The following is a 17,834-nucleotide window of genomic DNA, read 5'->3' as shown; positions in this document are numbered from 1 at the left end:
ATGCAAACTCTTAGTTGCAGCATGCATGTGGGATCTAGTTCCCTGACCAGGGATGGAACCCGGGCCCCCTGCACTGGGAGCTTGGGCAGCACTGCTGTTCTTGACCTCAGGATTTGTAAAACATTACATCAAAGGGAGGAAAAAACAGCAGTCAAAACCAGCCACTCTTAACACACCCCAGCCCTGTCACCTGGGCGTGTGACTCTCCCCTAGGAGGCCCAGGAAGAGGCAGGTCCTGGGAGCAAGGATCTGCATCCTCCGGTCACCAGTCCACCTGGGGCCATGCTGGAGGGGGTGGCTTGGACTTGGACATTGAGGTCTAAGCTCTTTCTACAGCAGATCTTCTAGCCTTGGAAGTGAGGTCACATAGCATCAATTCCACTATCCTCTGTTGGTTGATTGCTCACTCAGGTCAGCCCAGATTTGAGAAGAGGAGTCATAGCCCCACCTCCCACTGAGAGGAGGGTTGAGAATTTACAAACATACTTTTTAGAACGGTCACAGTAATGAACCCCCATGTTTTTATCACCCAGTTTCAATAATTATCAACATTTTCACAGTTTTATTTTATTTATCCCCCACTTTTTTTTTCTTGGAGTGTTTTAATGCAAATCCCAGGCATATCATTTCAGGTATAAATACGTCCATAGCTAATGAATAAAGACTTTTTATTTAGCATTACACAATGCCTTTATATACCTAACAAATAAAAATTTATCTGATATCCAAACATGTTCATATATTTGTATTATGTAGTTGTATTATGAAGTTTGACTATATCCATATTTAGCATTTTCATTTCTCATCTTTATAAATATTGTTCCTATATGAGGATCACATTTCATTTATTCACCTTTGTGACTTTTCTGAAATTCATGATTGCCAATTTTTTTTCATTTGCTAGCCCTCTTACAATTTTTTCTGCACTGTTTCCTCCAAGTTTTTTTTTTTTCTTTGTGTATGTATATGTGTTTGTTTGGGTCTGTATATTATACTGCAGTGAGAAATGCTATCTTTATAAAGTCATAATAACAGGACCTGGCATGTGGTAAGTCTTGACAGTTGAGAGCTGTTACTATTACTGTTTCATGCTGGCAGCTTAAGAGTGAGGCTGATTGCATGTGTGCAATACAGGCTACTTTGTTGAAGTGTGAGTGCCATTGTAAAGCAGTCATATGACCAGCTAACTTTTGAGCTAGAAAACTCCAAATATCTATTTCTGTAGATTCTTTTTGTTGAACCAATTCAGATTTTTCAGAAAAAGATCTTCAGACAACACCATGGGGCTGTCCATCTAGCTGCTGGTCTTCTGACAGGGGCAGGGGCAGGAGGTTGAGCGACTGGACACAGACTTTGACCTTTTTTTCTGATGGAGTTGATCTTACTGTTGTCCACAAACCTGGGGCTTCCCTCTCCTGGTTCAGTTTCACCAGAGGGTACATTGCTGGTCTCCTGCTGGTTGACAGGGTGGAGGGTATGTGGCGTCTTCAGACTCCTTATGCAGATTTTCAGATAATTTCTGTGTTTTGGCTCCCTGCTGTGGCCCTAATTTCTGTAGTTCAACACTTTGGTGCCTCTGGTTCATGGTCTTTGAGGTTCCACCAGACAAATATACTTCCTTCTCAATAGCGCACCTTTCTGCAAAATGTTAATTTTGACTTTGTGCCCTCTGCAGGGTCATTTACCATTCTCCACAAGTTTCTTCATAAATTTTGGTTCAAGATTACAGATAGTCAAGTATTTGTTAGTCTATACTGATAGAAATAAATGATTGAATAAATCAATGGGTGAGAATAGGCAAGTCTCTGGTGCAAAAGAATTTCAAATAATTTATGTGGTTGCATTGCCCTTAAGGAGGTGGAGTATAGCTCCCTATTTCTTAAATGTGAGCCAGACGTAAGTGACTTACTTCCAGAGAGTGTAGTATGGAAAGGGAGGGAAGAGTAACTTCAAAGGGAAAACCCTTTCAAACACTGTCTCAAGGTAGTCAAGGTTCACATCTACAACAATAAGTCGTGTTGACAGTATGTATCCTTGATAATGAATGATATGATGAAAATGACACTTTACCTCTGTGGTCTTCTTCCCAAAAATGCTTTACTCTAGTCTAATCATGACAAAAATATCAGACCAATCCCATTTGAAGGACATTCTACAAAATACTGGGCCAGTAATCCTAAAAATTTTCCTTAATGACAGGAGAGGTGTATGAGGTGTACAGAGTTCTCTGGACTATCTTTGCACTAATTCTATAAATCTAAAACTTTATAAAATAAAAGGTTTATTTTTTAAAAATTAGTTAAAACTCATCCCATTTACAGTCAACTATATTATTAAACCTGAGTTTTTATTCTGGGAATTCCTAATACTTGAATATAGGGATTTATAGTTCTTAGGGCACCAGCTAGAGCTGACACGGAGAGACCCATGTTGGGTGGCCTTTGTCTTCTTTGGTAGTAAAATATGCATATATCAGCACCCCCCCCCCCACAAATATCTGTTTCCTTCAATATCTCACATCAGTGTAGATACCTGTCTTTATTATAGAGCCATACTGAAGCCTATAGCCTAAGACAAGTGTTGATAGCTTTTTAAAGACCTCACGGAGATAAAGACTGATCCTCTGTTGCAAATTCTTTGCCGTACTTCCAGGATAGGATGGGGGGGTTTGGGGTGAGGGAGTAGAGTACAGATAATTTCCTAGGTTCTTTGACCATGGAGTTTGTGTTCCTGTTTGTTGTTCTTGTTTTGTTTGTTTGTTTTTGTTTTGGAGGTGGGGTGAGGAGGAAATATTGCTGAAACACTTTTACTCAACCGTGTTGAAACTGGAAATCTCTTAATGGTTATTTTCTCCTCCTGTGGAGTTATAGTATGATGACCAAAATTACATTTTTTCAGGAGTAGACTGTAACTGAAAAAAAGGATGATATTTATTTTATCTCAGCTAGTTTTCTTAACATTCTAAATTTCTTAGTATTCTTATGCATAGCAGCAAATCAGGTCTGTATCTTTAGGAAGTAGTTCTATAATGGGACTTCTTCTTGGTTCCTATTGTTTACAGTATCAAAGTGAATTGTTTTTCATTTGTCAGAAATGTTTATCTGCTTCTATTCTATTCACTTACATGATCCCAAATGACATTTGTATAGTAACTTATTCTCCAGTAACTTGACATTTGAAAATATTAGTCTCCTACAAATTTGGAAATTTCAAAATATATTTTCTTGTCCAAGTTAATTTATAATATCACAATATGTAACTAATAATAATAACAAACATTTATTGGGCACTTATTGTGGATCAGTCACTGTTCTAGGAGCTTTGCATGTATTCACTTAACATCCCTACTATTAAGTGCTACTGTAATATATATTTAACAAATGGAAAAACTGGAGTACAAAAATGAAATAACAGAGAGTGACAGAGCTGACATTCAGACTCAAGTGGTCTGGCATCAGACCTTTTTTTTTTTTTTCCGCTGCCTTGGGTCTTAGTTGTGGCATGTGGGATCTTTCGTTGCAGCGTGTGGGCTTCTCTTTAGTTGTGGCACATAGGCTTCTCTCTGGTTGTGGCACGTGGGCTCTGTAGTTGTGGCATGCGGGCTCTCTAGTTGTGGTGCATGGGCTTAGTTGCCCCATGGCCTGTGGGATCTTAGTTCCCTGACCAGGGATCCAACTGGCGTCCTCTGCATTGCAAGATGGATTCTTAACCACTGGACCACCGGGGAAGTCCCTGGCATCAGACCTTTTGTTCTGAATATCTTTACTGCTTTTAAGTTTTATTCAGTAAATCTTACCAGAAATTGTTTAAGATATTCCTTTAATAATAATAATTATCCAGAGTCCATATTTCATTGACACATACCATGTTGCCAGTTCAGTTAAGCAAAATTTTTCACACATAAGTACAAAGGATGAGCAGTAAATAAAGATGAAGTTGGAGAAATAACTGTGCTAATATAAAATTGGATATTAAAGTTTGTATCAGCATAACTTTTCATGATGAATAAAATTAATGGTTGATTTTGAGTTTAGAGCCTTTTTTATTGCTGGCAGATGTCCATTTAAACTACTCTAAAAGTAGAATTTACCTTATATCCTCATAAATCATTTGTCTTATTTCCTCTGTAATATTGTAAAATTCTTAAAGGCAGAATATTTTTTAAAAACCAATTTTTTATTCTTCACAGAATTTAATATAGTTTCTAAAAAAGCAGATATGTGTATATATTAATCCCTGTTGGAATAAGGTAGGATATATTATAGCGATTTAGCATTTGCTGAATGAGTGAGCTATTTGATCTTATTACCTGTTATGATACCATTGACAGAGAGGAAAGGCTTCAAATAAATATATTCCGTGACTTGTTTTTACTAGTAGGTTAGGAATCTGAATTTCTTTTCCTTGTCTTTTCTACAGAATACTTCAAACTTTGTGCAGAAAAGTAAGACTTCACGAAACTTTTCATTTTCGTCACTTAGCACACCTAACGCCGGGCTTCGTTGGTGCTGACCTGATGGCACTCTGCCGAGAGGCAGCCATGTGTGCAGTCAACAGGGTCTTAATGAAGCTGCAGGAGCAGCAGCAGAAGAATCCTGAGATTGAAGGTTTGCCCTCTGAAGGAGGCCAGGAAGAAAGGATTGGAACTGAGCCCACTTCTAAAACACAGGTGCTTTCTCTATAGGTACCTTAAACTGTCATTTAAACATTTTTAATATGTGTTATCTTACAAGCAGGCAAGTGTCAATATAGTTGAGGTTTATGATTTTGTTTCATTGGCATTGTATCTGTAGAGTAATTATCAGTTACACCCGGAGTGTCTATAATTTCAAAAGTACAAGTTGTTTTACTTTTTTCAGTTGATTCTGAATAAATTCCTTTTGCAATAATGATTATGAAATCTACAGCAGGTGTTGACAGACTATGGCCCACCTGCTCACTGCCTGTTTTTGTAAATTAAAGTTATATTGGAGCACAGCCATTCTCCTTTATTTTTTATTTTATTTTTTAATATATTTTTTTTTTTTTTGGTTGTGCCAGGTCTTAATTGCGGCTCGCGGGCTCCTCAGTTGTGGCATGCGAACTCTTAGTTGTGGCAGGCATGTGGAATCTAGTTCCCTGACCAGGATCCAACCCGGGCCCCCTGTATTGAAGCGCAGAGTCTTAACCACTGTGCCACCAGGGAGGTCCCCATGCGCCTTTATTGACACGGAGTCTTTTTCTACTTTCACACTTCACAGCTGAATTCGCATAGACGTCCATACAGCAGAGACCGCATGGCCCATAAAGCCTTTGGTGTTTACTCTAATTCTTTACAGAAAATGTTTTCCAGCTCTTATGAGAACATTGGCATTTTGTTATATTTCCAGGTTACCTTTTGGTTTGATATACTAAGATAGTCTGCTGATGCAACCATATCCTTGTCCCTACCTGCAAATGGTGCTGGAGGACAGTGCTGAGAATGTGAGAGGGACATTATTATCCAAGATCTGTTAAAATTTTGAGTTTTGTGAGTCATGAAAACTCAGTATAACATTTATATAGCGTTTTATAGCTGGCACAGGGCGCTTTTACATATTATATAACTTGCTCCATATAACTTTGTTAAGTAAATATCATTACTTTTCCCATTTCATAATCAAAGAAACTAAGCTTAAGAGATTGTGACTTGCCCGAGGCTACACGGCCTCTACTTTCCAGAGCAGGTTAGATCTAAGTCTTTTGTTTTCAGATCATTTGTTTGTTCCGTACTCATTTGGAACCACAATGATATCTGTTAAAAATAATAGTAAACTCATTCCTTTTATAATATTGCATATAAATTAGGCTTTTATAAGTTGAATTATTTAGAGTTACTTTCTACACCTGTTCTTTCATTTTCCTCGCAAAGCAAGAAATCTGCCTTTGAAGTTCAAGATTCATTCGTACTAGGAAAATTGCCTGCTTTCTGTTTAGTTGATAAACTATCACGGAGCCATATTATGAAATTAAACTGCCGCCAGAGTAACTTTGTTTTAATTTCATCAAAATTCAGCTGTTTCATGAATATTTGTAAATGAAGAATGGAAGTAACATGATTGTTGAAATGAATATTTGCCAACTGCTTATGTTTGCTATAGCTAGCCCTAGTAGAATAAATAAAAATCATTCTTCTATAGTTGATGATAGTCGATGTATTTTTGCTTTACTAAATCAAATAATCCATTTGGAGCAAAATAAGTGACCTCTGTCAATAGAGAAAATTATTTTAATGCATAGAAGTTCGTGTAGTTTACAGAAATATTGGAGTAATAATTTTTTAAAGTACAAACAATAACGTTTTCAACAAACTTTGTGGTTTTTCATTTTTTCCCCCTCATTTGTTCCCTTTCAGGATGAATTGCAAAGGCTCTTGGGGTTGCTGAGGAACCAAGATCCCCTCTCAGAGGAGCAGCTGCAAGGGCTGTGCCTTGAGTTGAATGATTTCATTGTTGCTCTATCCTCTGTCCAACCCTCTGCTAAAAGGGAAGGCTTTGTCACTGTCCCTAATGTGACATGGGCAGATATTGGTGCCCTGGAAGACATTAGAGAGGAGCTCACCATGGCAATATTGGTAGGTATATCTGCCGCTAACTGTTGTTGGCGTGTGTGATGGGTAAACGACCATGCGTGTGTACTAGATTGTATGTCTAAATTGGCTTAACTATATGTTTTCTTTTATCTGTTGTATTATTATTAAGCCCCCAATGATGGTTTTTCATTCTTCTGAGATCTGCTTTAGATTTTTTCTTTTGGTTGTGCTTGAATTCTATGGCAGTGAGTTTAAAGAAGAAAAGAAAAGAAAACATTTTAGGTTTTAACGGAGAATAAATTATTTGAGAAATACTTTCTGAACTTGATCACGCTCATAAGGGTCAAAGCAGTTTTAATGCCCGTGGAACTTTGGATTTTCATTTACTCTTACTTTTCCACTTCCCTGATCATTTCATGGTTCATTAATGATGTATGATCCATTTAGAGGTGTGTAACTACTGAAAGAGAAAATACGTGGAGATGATAGTGAACAGGTGTCTCTTGCTTTTGATTACACAGAGTACCGCTGCTTCTGATTTCTTAAAGGGGGCCATTGCTTAAAATCTTTATAACCTAGAAATCTAGGTTATAGATTTAGATTATAGATTTAGAAAATCTATGTTTTCTAAAAATTGAGTTTAAAATGTTGAAATACTGTATCTAAAATGTTTTCAGAACTTACATTTAAGTATGAATTTTTCAAGAGCAGGGATTTTAAATTTATCACCACTTACCTCAATTTTTCAAGAGCAGGGATTTTAAATTTATCACCACTTACCTCATGCTTGAAACAGAGGTAAGCACTCTGTGCCAGGCACTGTTCTTATCTTCAGGCCTCACAATCAGTGTTGAAAATAGGCATCTAAAGATGATTTGAATATGCAGTAGAAAGTGGACATTTGTAACAGATTGATGTTGGGATTGTTTTTTCCAGGCACCAGTACGTAACCCAGATCAGTTCAAAGCTCTTGGGTTGGAGACTCCAGCTGGAGTCCTCCTTGCTGGTCCCCCTGGCTGTGGGAAAACTCTGCTGGCAAAGGTATGGAATAATTCAACTGCATGTATTTTATTTCTTACTATCAGTTAGGATAACATGGATTTAACTTTAAATGTTACAGTAAGATATTTTTGCATATTTTCATATTATTAGAATTTCATTTTGGAAAGACTGACAATTTTCTTCAGGAAAGTTTCCCACTTTAATTTTAATTACACAAGGTATATCACTGCAAATTTGGAAAAGAAAATTTTAAATCTACCATAACCCCATTGATTTTAACACAGAAATTTTCATGTTTTCTGTGTATTATATTCTGAGTTTTTAATGAACATTATTGCATAGTTGTAGTTTATAACTGACCTTGTTTCCTGCTTTGATATAGTTATTATTTATGTTAAGTATTTTACGTTCCTTAGTACAAATGTTATTTTGAAAAATAAGTTTTTTACAATAGAAAATATAGATAAGCAAAAGGGAAAAGCATTACTTATAATCCTCTCACTATTGCCTACTAGTAACCACTGTTTCATTTTGTTGTTAGTCCTTCCAGATGTTCTTTTGTACATATATATCAAGATAATATGAATAACTTTTATACATACATTTACAACTATAAGGTTTTTAAACATGCATTTCTCACTTATCAATATTTCTTGAACATCTTCCCATGTCAGTATATGCAGATACACATTGGTATTTTTAATGCCTGCATAGTATTCTGCCATAAAGATGCTCTATAATTGGGCTCCCCTGGTGGCGCAGTGGTTGAGAGTCCGCCTGCCAATGCAGGGGACACGGGTTCGTGCCCCGGTCCGGGAAGATCCCACATGCCGCAGAGCGGCTGGGCCTGTCAGCCATGGCCACTGAGCCTGCGCGTCCAGAGCCTGTGCTCCGCAACGGGAGAGGCCATGACAGTGAGAGGCCCGTGTACCACAAAAAAAAAAAAGATGCTCTATAATTTACGGAAATGATTCCCCTATTAAAACAACACTGCATGAAACAGTCCTGTGCTTACATTTTTGTACCTCGATGGGTAATTTTAATAGAATGCTTTCCTAAATAATTTTTTAATAAAAAGAATGCATGTATTTAAAGCTTTTGATCCATTACCACTCGATCAAAATGATCCATTACCCAGTTGCACTTGATCCGTTACCAAAGTGTCTTCCAAAAAGTCTGTACCAGTTTCATCCATATAGGGTATGAGTATCCATTTCCCCAACACCCCAAATTAGCAATAGCCATTAACATTGTTTTTAATATTTGACTAATAGGTAAAAATGGTTATCTTACAGTTTTTAAGTTATGTTTTAAAAGCTACTAGTGGGCTTTTAAAAATAATATGTTTATTGGCTTTTTTCTTTATGAATTGTCTGTATCCTTTGTTTTCTTAACATGCTTGTGATTTTCTTATTTATAATCACTCTTCATATAGTAAGATCTGTTATATTTGTAGTTTGTCAGTGTTTTTGGCATTCTTACTTTATTGATCATAGTTTTGACACTTTTGTTTTGGGTTTTTTTTTTCATATTTATGTGGGCAAATTTCTTAGTCTTTTGTGATTTTTTTCCTTTGGAATCATGCTTACTAGAACCATTTTTCTTGTCTGTATCTCATATTAGTCATCATTTTTAATGTCTGTATAATATTCCATCTATAATTTACTTAACCCTTATCGACTTTTAAAAATATTTGGATCGTGCTTCCCTGGTGGCGCAGTGGTTGAGAGTCCGCCTGCCGATGCAGGGGACATGGGTTCGTGCCCTGGTCCGGGAGGATCCCACATGCCGTGGAGCGGCTGGGCCCGTGAGCCATGGCTGCTGAGCCTGCGCGTCCGGAGCCTGTGCTTCGCAATGGGAGAGGCCACAACAGTGAGAGGCTCACGTACCGCAAAAAAAAAAAAAAAAAAAAAAAATTTGGATTACTTGTAAATAAGAAATCAAAATTAATGGCATTTTTAATAAGTTTCACAGCAGCCGAATAATCTGCGGCTCCTCAGTAAATACCAAATATCCACAGTGCCATTTGCCCATGTATATATATATACCTATATAATATACATGTACCTTTTTAAAAACATTTTTACTTATATTACTAAATTTCCTTGCTTAATGCTTTCAGTACTCTTACAAGGCATTGCTGTAAAGGAGTTTGGAAACAAAGGAGGGAAAGGAGAACACCACAGTTGCTGGTCTATGTTTTTTCACAACAGTTTTAGAAAATCGTAGCCAGAAAGAAGGTCCTGCAAGCTAATATGTGAATTCACTGGGTGGATGCATTTCCCTTGCCTGAGTGCCTTGTAATGTTTGTTTGTGTTTTAGTTATATCTGCCTTTGACTAATTCTGCTCACAGCAGAAAGGAAATAGCTTAGATCATTTGAAATCCCTAAATAATGTTAAGGCATCATAGATCACATTTTTCCTCTTCTTCCCACCCGCCGCCTCCCCAAATTGCCAACATTTTGGTCCCTCTCTGTTCAGTCAGATTTCTGGTATCTGACCATTTAGAGCAGGGAATCTTACCTAGGACTCCATGGATGGACTTCAACAGCTCACTGGATCCATGAGCCCAGGCAGTATATTATGAGTATATGTATTTTTTCCAGGGAGAGAGTTCACACTTTTATTGGATGCTTCAAGAGATTCATGACTACATGCCCTAGAATCTAGAAGTAATAGAAAATATCCTGGAATGGCAGAAGCAAAGTGTTACTGGAGTAAAGTTATGGAACCACTTATGAGTCAGAACCTGGCAACCTAGAATTGGTTATAAAATTAAGATTTTGGATGACCTTGGTTGTTTTGTTTACTCATGATAACAATAACATAATGAAAAATTTCTAAGCACATATTATATAAATAGCATCAAGTAAAGGCATGTGATTGCTGGGGGCCAACACACTGAAAATTGGTGACTAATAAGAAGGAAACTGGAAAGAGAACAGTAAAAATCATTTAGTCATCTGCAACTATATAGTATGGAAGCAAACAGCTCCTAACACTGAGTACAAGATTCATTATGATATCCATGAAAAAATTAAATTATATCCACTGTATTTCATTTATCAATAGAAGACAAAAGATTTCTGATAATTTCAGGAACTCTGTTGGGTGTTTTAATGGGTGAAATCTTAGTTATCTCGCATATGGATGTTGAAAACCTAATGTAGATGAATCATGCTTTATTAGATGTGTATCCTGACTCTACTTAGAACGTGAGAGGTAGGAAAGTTAAGAAATTGGCAGCCGGAAAGACAGAGATTTCGAGATGTGGATAAGCTACATATTGAGCAGTTTTTGCCTGGCAGCGCCTGCATGCATTCATTTATTCAACCAGTATTTGTTGAGCTACATACACTTTGCCAGAACTTGTGCAAGGTGCTAGGGATAAACTAGTGAACATGACACCTACTCTAATGGAATTTATTGTCTGTCTTGAAGAGGCAGGCAGTAAACAAAACAATAAAATTGCAGATTCAGCTAAGTTATGATGGAAATAAACAAACTGTTGTGGCTATTTTAGGTTTGGTATTCAGGGGATGGTGATATTTAACAGAGTCCTGAAGGACTAGATAGCCACATGAAGAGGCAGGGAAAGAAGGGGAAGAGTCTTCCAGATAGAGGGAACAGCAGTTGCAAAATCCCTGAAGTGGGAAAGGGCTTGGTGAATTCTAGAACCGGAGAAAGATCTAGGGGCTGGGCTAAGAAGAAACTGTCATGTCACAAAATATAGGCTTGCAAGCCATGGTGAATATTTCAATTTGTACTTGAAAATAAATGAGAAACATAGTAAAACTATATGATCTCATTTACATTTAAAAAAAATCTTTTATTGGATTATAGTTGATTTACAGTGTTGTGTTAGTTTCAGGTGTACAGCAAAGTGAATCAGTTATACATATATATATATCCACTCTTTTTTTTTAGATTCTTTTCCCATATAGGCCATTACAGAGTATTGAGTAGAGTTCCCTGTGCTATACAGCAGGTTCTTATTAGTTATCTATTTTATATATAGTAATGTGTATATGTCAGCCCCAATCTCCCAGTTTATCCCTCCCTCCTTCATTTACATTTTTGAGTTAAGTGGAGAATGGATTGGAGGAAAGCAAAGAGAGAGAGGAAGCCAGTTAGGGTTTTTTTGGTTTGGTTTGGTTTGGTTTTTTTGCATGTCCAGACAGTAGATGATGCTGGTCTGGATGAGGATTGTGGTATAGTGGAGAAATAGGAAGTATCAGACTCACCTACATTTTAGCATTAGAGCTAATAGAACTTACAGATGGATTGGCTGAACTGACAAGACAAGAGATCAAGGGGAGACACTGGTTTTGGCTTAGAAAATATATTTACTGGGATAGGGAGAAAAAGAGTTTGGGGTGTGGGATTTGGGGAGAGTTGGGAGAAATTCAGGAGTCCTGCTTTGGAAACAACAGATTTGAAAATCCTATGAGATCCAAATGCGAAATGAAAAAAAGAAAAAAAAAATCCAAGGGGAGATGCTGAGGAATGTGTTGAACATAAATCTTGAGCTCAGATATCAGGTTCTAAGAATAGGAAAGAACTTTATTCCCTGATCATTTTGAAGTTGTGAGTGATTTTATTCGGGTTTCATCTCTACATTCTCAGTGTAATTTTTGTATTCTTCTACACATATAACCATATATTTCTCCTTTGTTATTCTCTTTGGCTTTCAGCCATGCAGTTTAATCTTTATTTATTAAACAAAATAACCTGTAAATACTGTAAAGACTGGTACCGATGCTTTTGACTTCTGGTTTATGAATGAATGAATGAATGATTGCTTTCATTGGGCACAGCATTTGTTTATACAGAGATTATGATTTCACTAGGATTCTAAGCTAAGGCTACAAATATACTTACATATACCATGTTTATGTAAACAAAACATTTACATAAATGTTTCAAGTCATTTCCATCTGATTTCTAGTCTGATTTCTAGTCTGTGGAAAGTTTTAGGTTCACATTTACTTCCTTTGATTTTCTTTTTATTCCCATTTATCTCCTCTCCTTGAGAAAGAGGCAGCTATAAAAAGGGGAAACTAGAGTATAAACCACAAAAAGTCCTTGCATTATCACAAATTATTGTTATTATTATTTTATTATATGTTTGTCTTGTGTCTTTTTTCTCTTACTAGGCTGTTGCAAATGAATCTGGGTTAAATTTTATATCTGTCAAGGGGCCTGAGTTACTAAATATGGTAAGTTGTTGTGGCACTAGCCATTATTTTTGATTAGGAAAAGTAATGGTCATTCAAATTACAGGGTCCTCAGATCATTGAAACAGTTGAGTTTTTTGGTAAAATCACTGCAATAGGAGTGAAGAGATTGAGCTTTGCTCTGCTGTACTATTTACTGTGTATAAATGCTTTCTTAATTAAGTCTGTTAACCTCTAAGCCTAAGTTTTCTCACCAGCAAAATGGAAATAATCAAAATAGTCAACATTAAAAGTGTTAACTCTGAATTTGTCAAGCCCTTTATATATATTATTCTTCAACACCCTGTGAGATGCAAATTGTTTTTTTTCTCTGATTCACAGATGAGGAAACTTAAGTTTGGAGGGGTCGTATAACTTGGCCAATGTCCAACAGCTTGGGGATAGTGGAGCTGACATTTGATCTGCTTTCCTTGTCCTGTTGTTGTATAGCTCAAATGAGTTAAGGATTAATAAATAAAAATACTTGGGAAAGGAATCACTAAACTACTATATAATAACTTCTTTCTGCATTTAAGCAGCTTATATCTTAAATTTAAGAGACTTTGAATTTCTTATTTCTTGTTCATGCCTATGAAGAGTAAAATGCCATTCCATAATATTCAAACAAAGAAGAAATGAAAGTGGTATCATTTGTTTTAAAAGGCTTTTTCAATTTATCCCCCCTCTAATTTTTTTTGTTTCCTATTAAATATGTTACTTTGCTCCTAAAATAAGGATTTGTACTTTTATCTTGACTCTTCTTACACTTCATTTTGGCTTTCTAGTGGAGGAGGTACTCAAAATAAGCGCTGAGGGGAAGGGGTTGATGGGGGGTGAAGGGTGAGGCTGGGAAAAAAGTAATAGCCAGGCAGTGCAGGGCCTTCATACCAAGCTAGAGTCAAAATGTTACCTTTAGCATATTAGAGAGCTAACAGAGTGTAACTTTTTTTTTAAGAGTGTAATATTTTTAAAATTTTACTATGAAATATTTCAAGCATATAACAAGTTATAAAGAGTAATATAATGACCCCTCCATGTATCTAACATCCAGCCTTAAAAAAAAAAAACCAATATATACTCAAAGCCCCCTGCAAACCTTCCCTAATCACGTCCTCAATTCTCTTTCCCATAGAATTTACTATAATCCTGAATTTGGTGTTTATTAATTCTGTACACTTCTGTCTACATTTACTGTAAATGTTATATATTTATCCCTAAATAACATGTAGTATTATTTTACATGTTTCAAAAAATAAGTTTATGAGAATTGGAAATGTGAACACCTACTGGACACTTTATATTAAGAAAATAACTTTTAAGTGTGATAATGATGTAGTTATGTTAAAACCATTATCTTTGGACTTCCCTGGTGGCTCAGTGGTTAAGAATCCGCCTGCCAATGCAGGGGACACAGATGCGAGCCCTGGTCCGGGAAGATCCCACGTGCCACAGAGCAACTAAGCCCTGTGTGCCACAACTACTGAGCCCACATGCCACAACTACTGCAGCCCATGCACCTAGAGCCCGTGCTCTGCAACAAGAGAAGCCACCACAATGAGAAGCCCACGCACCACAACAAAGAGTAGCCCCCGCTTGCCGCAACTAGAGAAAGCCTGCACACAGCAACGAAGACCCAACACAGCCATAAATAAATACATTTATAAATGATGGGATTTTTAAAATATATATATTTTTTAAAACATTATCTTTTAGAGACAATAAAATATTTACAAATAAAGTTATGATGTCTGGGCTTTCCATCAAAATACCAAGTAGAAAGAAAAGTGGACAGAGTATAGATAAAGTAAGTTGATCATGAATTGAGCTGATAATAATGAAGCAGGGTGATGGGTATATCTGGGGTTTATTAAGGTATTATATCTACTTTTATTATATGTTTGGAACTCCTTTTATAAATGGTAAAGCAAAAACAAAGCCACTTTATATAAATGGTATGTGTTCTTTTGTAACTTGATTTTATTGTTATTTTTGTTGAACATTATATTTGTAATATTTATCTTTATTGATATATTTACCTCTAGTTATTAATTCTTTGTGCAATAGTCCATTGAATGAGTATAACCACACTTTTAAAAAAATCAGTTTTTTTAAAAAAAAAATTTATTTATTTATTTATTTGGTTGCACCAGGTGTTAGTTGTGGCAGACGGGCTCCTTAGTTGCTGCTCGCCGGCTCCTTAGTTGTGGCATGCAAACTCTTAGTTGCAGCGTGCATGTGGGATCTAGTTCCCTGACCAGGGATGGAACCCAGGCCCCCTGCACTGGGAGCACGGAGTCTTAACCACTGTGCCACCAGGGAAGTCGCTTAAAAACATCAGTTTTTTTCTTGATTCATGTTTAGGTTGAACATTATATACATATGTCCTTACGCATATTTGTGAGATATTTTCACCCTAGGGTATGTACTCAGCAGTAGAATTGCTGTATCTTACAGTATATACACTTTCAAAAATATTAAGTATTGCCCACTTTTTTCCCAGAGTGGTTCTTATTGAGTTTTACTTTCACCAGCAGTGAATGAAAGTTACTTACATTTTTGCCAGTCTGATGAGTATGAAATTTTATCTCATTGTCATCTGGTTTGTTTTTTAGAGGTAAATGTGGGAAGAGTTCTGTGGAAGAGTCCAGAATGACTCTGAGAGATTAAGTGATCTAATGAGGAAGATAGACATCTTGGGGTTAGAAAATGAGTTTGCTCTAGGACGTTTTAGATTTAAAGAGCCATTTGGAGGGATTCAGCAAACTATAGGAAATGTGAATCTGGAGCTCTGAAGAGATTTGGGAGTAAGTATCAATCTAAATGGCACCTAAAACCTAGGGAATGGGTAAGGTTGTGTAGTATTGTAAGGTGGTCTCTGACAGAACCTTGGAAGACACCAACATTTACGGGCCAGGAAAGGAAAAGCTGGCAAAGGAGACTGTTCCGAAGGTGGAGGACGCCCAAGACTTTCTAAGCCTGAAAACCTAGGGAAGATAATTTTTTCCACCTGTCAATATAGCCATACAATAGAAAAGAAATTGAAAGAAGGGCTCTGGGTTTAGCAATTAGAATGTCACCAGTGACTTTAGGGAAAATATTTTCAATAATTATGTTTGCAAAAGCCAGATTATAATGGTTGAAAACTGATGGCAAGTAGGAATTAGAAATAATAAGTATAGGATCCTTACTTGAAATAGTTCTTAAAGGCCAATGTAGTGGGAATTTTAATCATTGTTACATTTCTTAAGATGAATTGATTTTAATCTGTCCTTTTGAAACTTTAGGTTTACCTTCCCCTAAATTAAATTTCCTTTTACTTAGTCATTTTGGTTAGCTATATCCAAAGTCCCTTTGCCGGCTGTATTGATTCTTCTCTTTCATCCCTGTTTGAAACTCTCTGTCCCAACCCCCTGATACCTTTTCTTTAAAAATATCTACTGAATGTCTTTTCAGCATTCCAAATATAATTTTTGCTGATTTAGATTTTTCAGGAAACTAAATAGATCTGCTGTATTTGTACACTGAGCAGGATGTTATGATCAGAGAAAAATTTGAAACTGTCATGACTTCTGCTTTCCAAGGACTTTATGATGTAATATAGTGAAGGTAGAATAGCTCAGAAGTTATAATAGTAGGAAGTGCTGCAAGAGCAAAGAAGAGAGGGTGGTGGGAAGAAAGATTAGTGATCTTGATCTAGAATGCAAGAGCTGTTTTAGAGGTAGGTTGGAGAAGCAGTTCAAGTGAGAGAAGCAGAATAAGCAAAAGTACAAAGAAAAGTTACAGGACAGATCTGAGGAAAAGAAGTTCTACTCAAATAGAAAATAAAAGTAATCATTGTCATCTGTGATGTATTCTATGCCTTAATTACTTTATCATGACCATATAGTCATAACATAAAAATAACCTTATGATATAATTGGCACCATAAAGACATTTTCAGATTGTCTTATTTAGCAGTATTATTATGAGAAACAAAGCTTTTCTTAGTTAACTAATTTGAAATTTTACAAGAACAATTTCTTATGCTTAGCTGAAAGTAAAGCTGTATTTTTACATATAACTTTTTATATTAATGAGTCCTCATGTTATAGCTGCTTGTGAATTGCTTTGTATTTTGATTTTACCATACATTATGCATTATGAAACCTGGTAGATGTCTAACTGGCTCAGTTTGCCTCCTCTGACGTTGTGTGACCGTTAGCTCTTCCTTTAGCAAGATGACTTGTGTAGAAACGGCAGTAGAACAGTAAATTGTCTTGTTCACATTTAAAATACTGTTGAATTAATGAAGATTACTGCTGGGTATTTTATATGCATAAAGCTTTGATCCGTTCTAAAATACCATATAATTGTGGAATTCTTTTGAGCTAGAGGAGACCTTTCATTCTATTTAGTCTTCATTTTATAAATGAGGAAATTTATAATAAGCTTAAGTAATAGCTAATCTTATTAAGTTGAACCACATATAACTGGCTATTTTTGACATAATACTTTTTGGACTCTGACATATAAATGTCATTTAAAACTAGTACTACTATAATTTGGCCCAGACTCCAAAGTTGAAACATCTCTACATTTTATTTCTTTTCTGTATATGGCTAGTATGTTGGTGAAAGCGAGCGTGCTGTGCGACAGGTTTTTCAGCGAGCCAAGAATTCAGCACCCTGTGTGATATTCTTTGATGAAGTGGATGCCTTATGTCCTCGAAGATCAGTCCGAGAGGTAGGTATCATAGTTTGGTGATTACAGATTTTTTTTTAAGCACCATAAACCTTTTGTAAGTTCTTACAAAGTTACGTAAAGTTCAAATAGTTCTTATAAAGTCATTCATTGAGAACACTGAGACTCTTTAAGTGAAGAAACCTAGTAATTTGAAACAGGGCCTAGGGATAACAATTGTATTTTTATTAGCCTCTGTATCCATTTTTCTTTCTGTGTATTATTTTGGTTGCACATATCTGATTCACACAAATGAGTTTTTGGGAATGGAAATGATTATTAGTTTTGGATAGCCTACCTTGTAATCGTATGATTGTCTTCAGAGTTCTTGGAGAAAATATAATTT

General features: G+C 36.2%; 1 protein-coding gene across 2 annotated transcripts in view; it reads left to right on the top strand.

The window, feature by feature from the left end:
* NVL (nuclear VCP like) overlaps positions 1–17,834 on the top strand; it is a 100,083-nt gene that overhangs the window by 32,173 nt on the left and 50,076 nt on the right. For both annotated transcript variants that reach the window (XR_009536347.1, XM_060127581.1), the window contains exons 13-17: positions 4,420–4,669; positions 6,374–6,592; positions 7,487–7,591; positions 12,710–12,772; positions 17,372–17,491. Coding sequence is in view for 1 of the 2 variants with exons in the window: in XM_060127581.1 (XP_059983564.1) it covers positions 4,420–4,669; positions 6,374–6,592; positions 7,487–7,591; positions 12,710–12,772; positions 17,372–17,491 (757 nt within the window). In the remaining variant the exon portion in view is untranslated. The remainder of the gene's footprint in view (positions 1–4,419; positions 4,670–6,373; positions 6,593–7,486; positions 7,592–12,709; positions 12,773–17,371; positions 17,492–17,834) is intronic.

Source organism: Lagenorhynchus albirostris, chromosome 2, assembly GCF_949774975.1.
Source record: "Lagenorhynchus albirostris chromosome 2, mLagAlb1.1, whole genome shotgun sequence".
In the NCBI taxonomy this organism is placed as follows: Eukaryota; Metazoa; Chordata; class Mammalia; order Artiodactyla; family Delphinidae; genus Lagenorhynchus; species Lagenorhynchus albirostris.
Note: the sequence above shows the minus strand (reverse complement) of the source record. Positions and strands in the feature narration are given on the sequence as shown.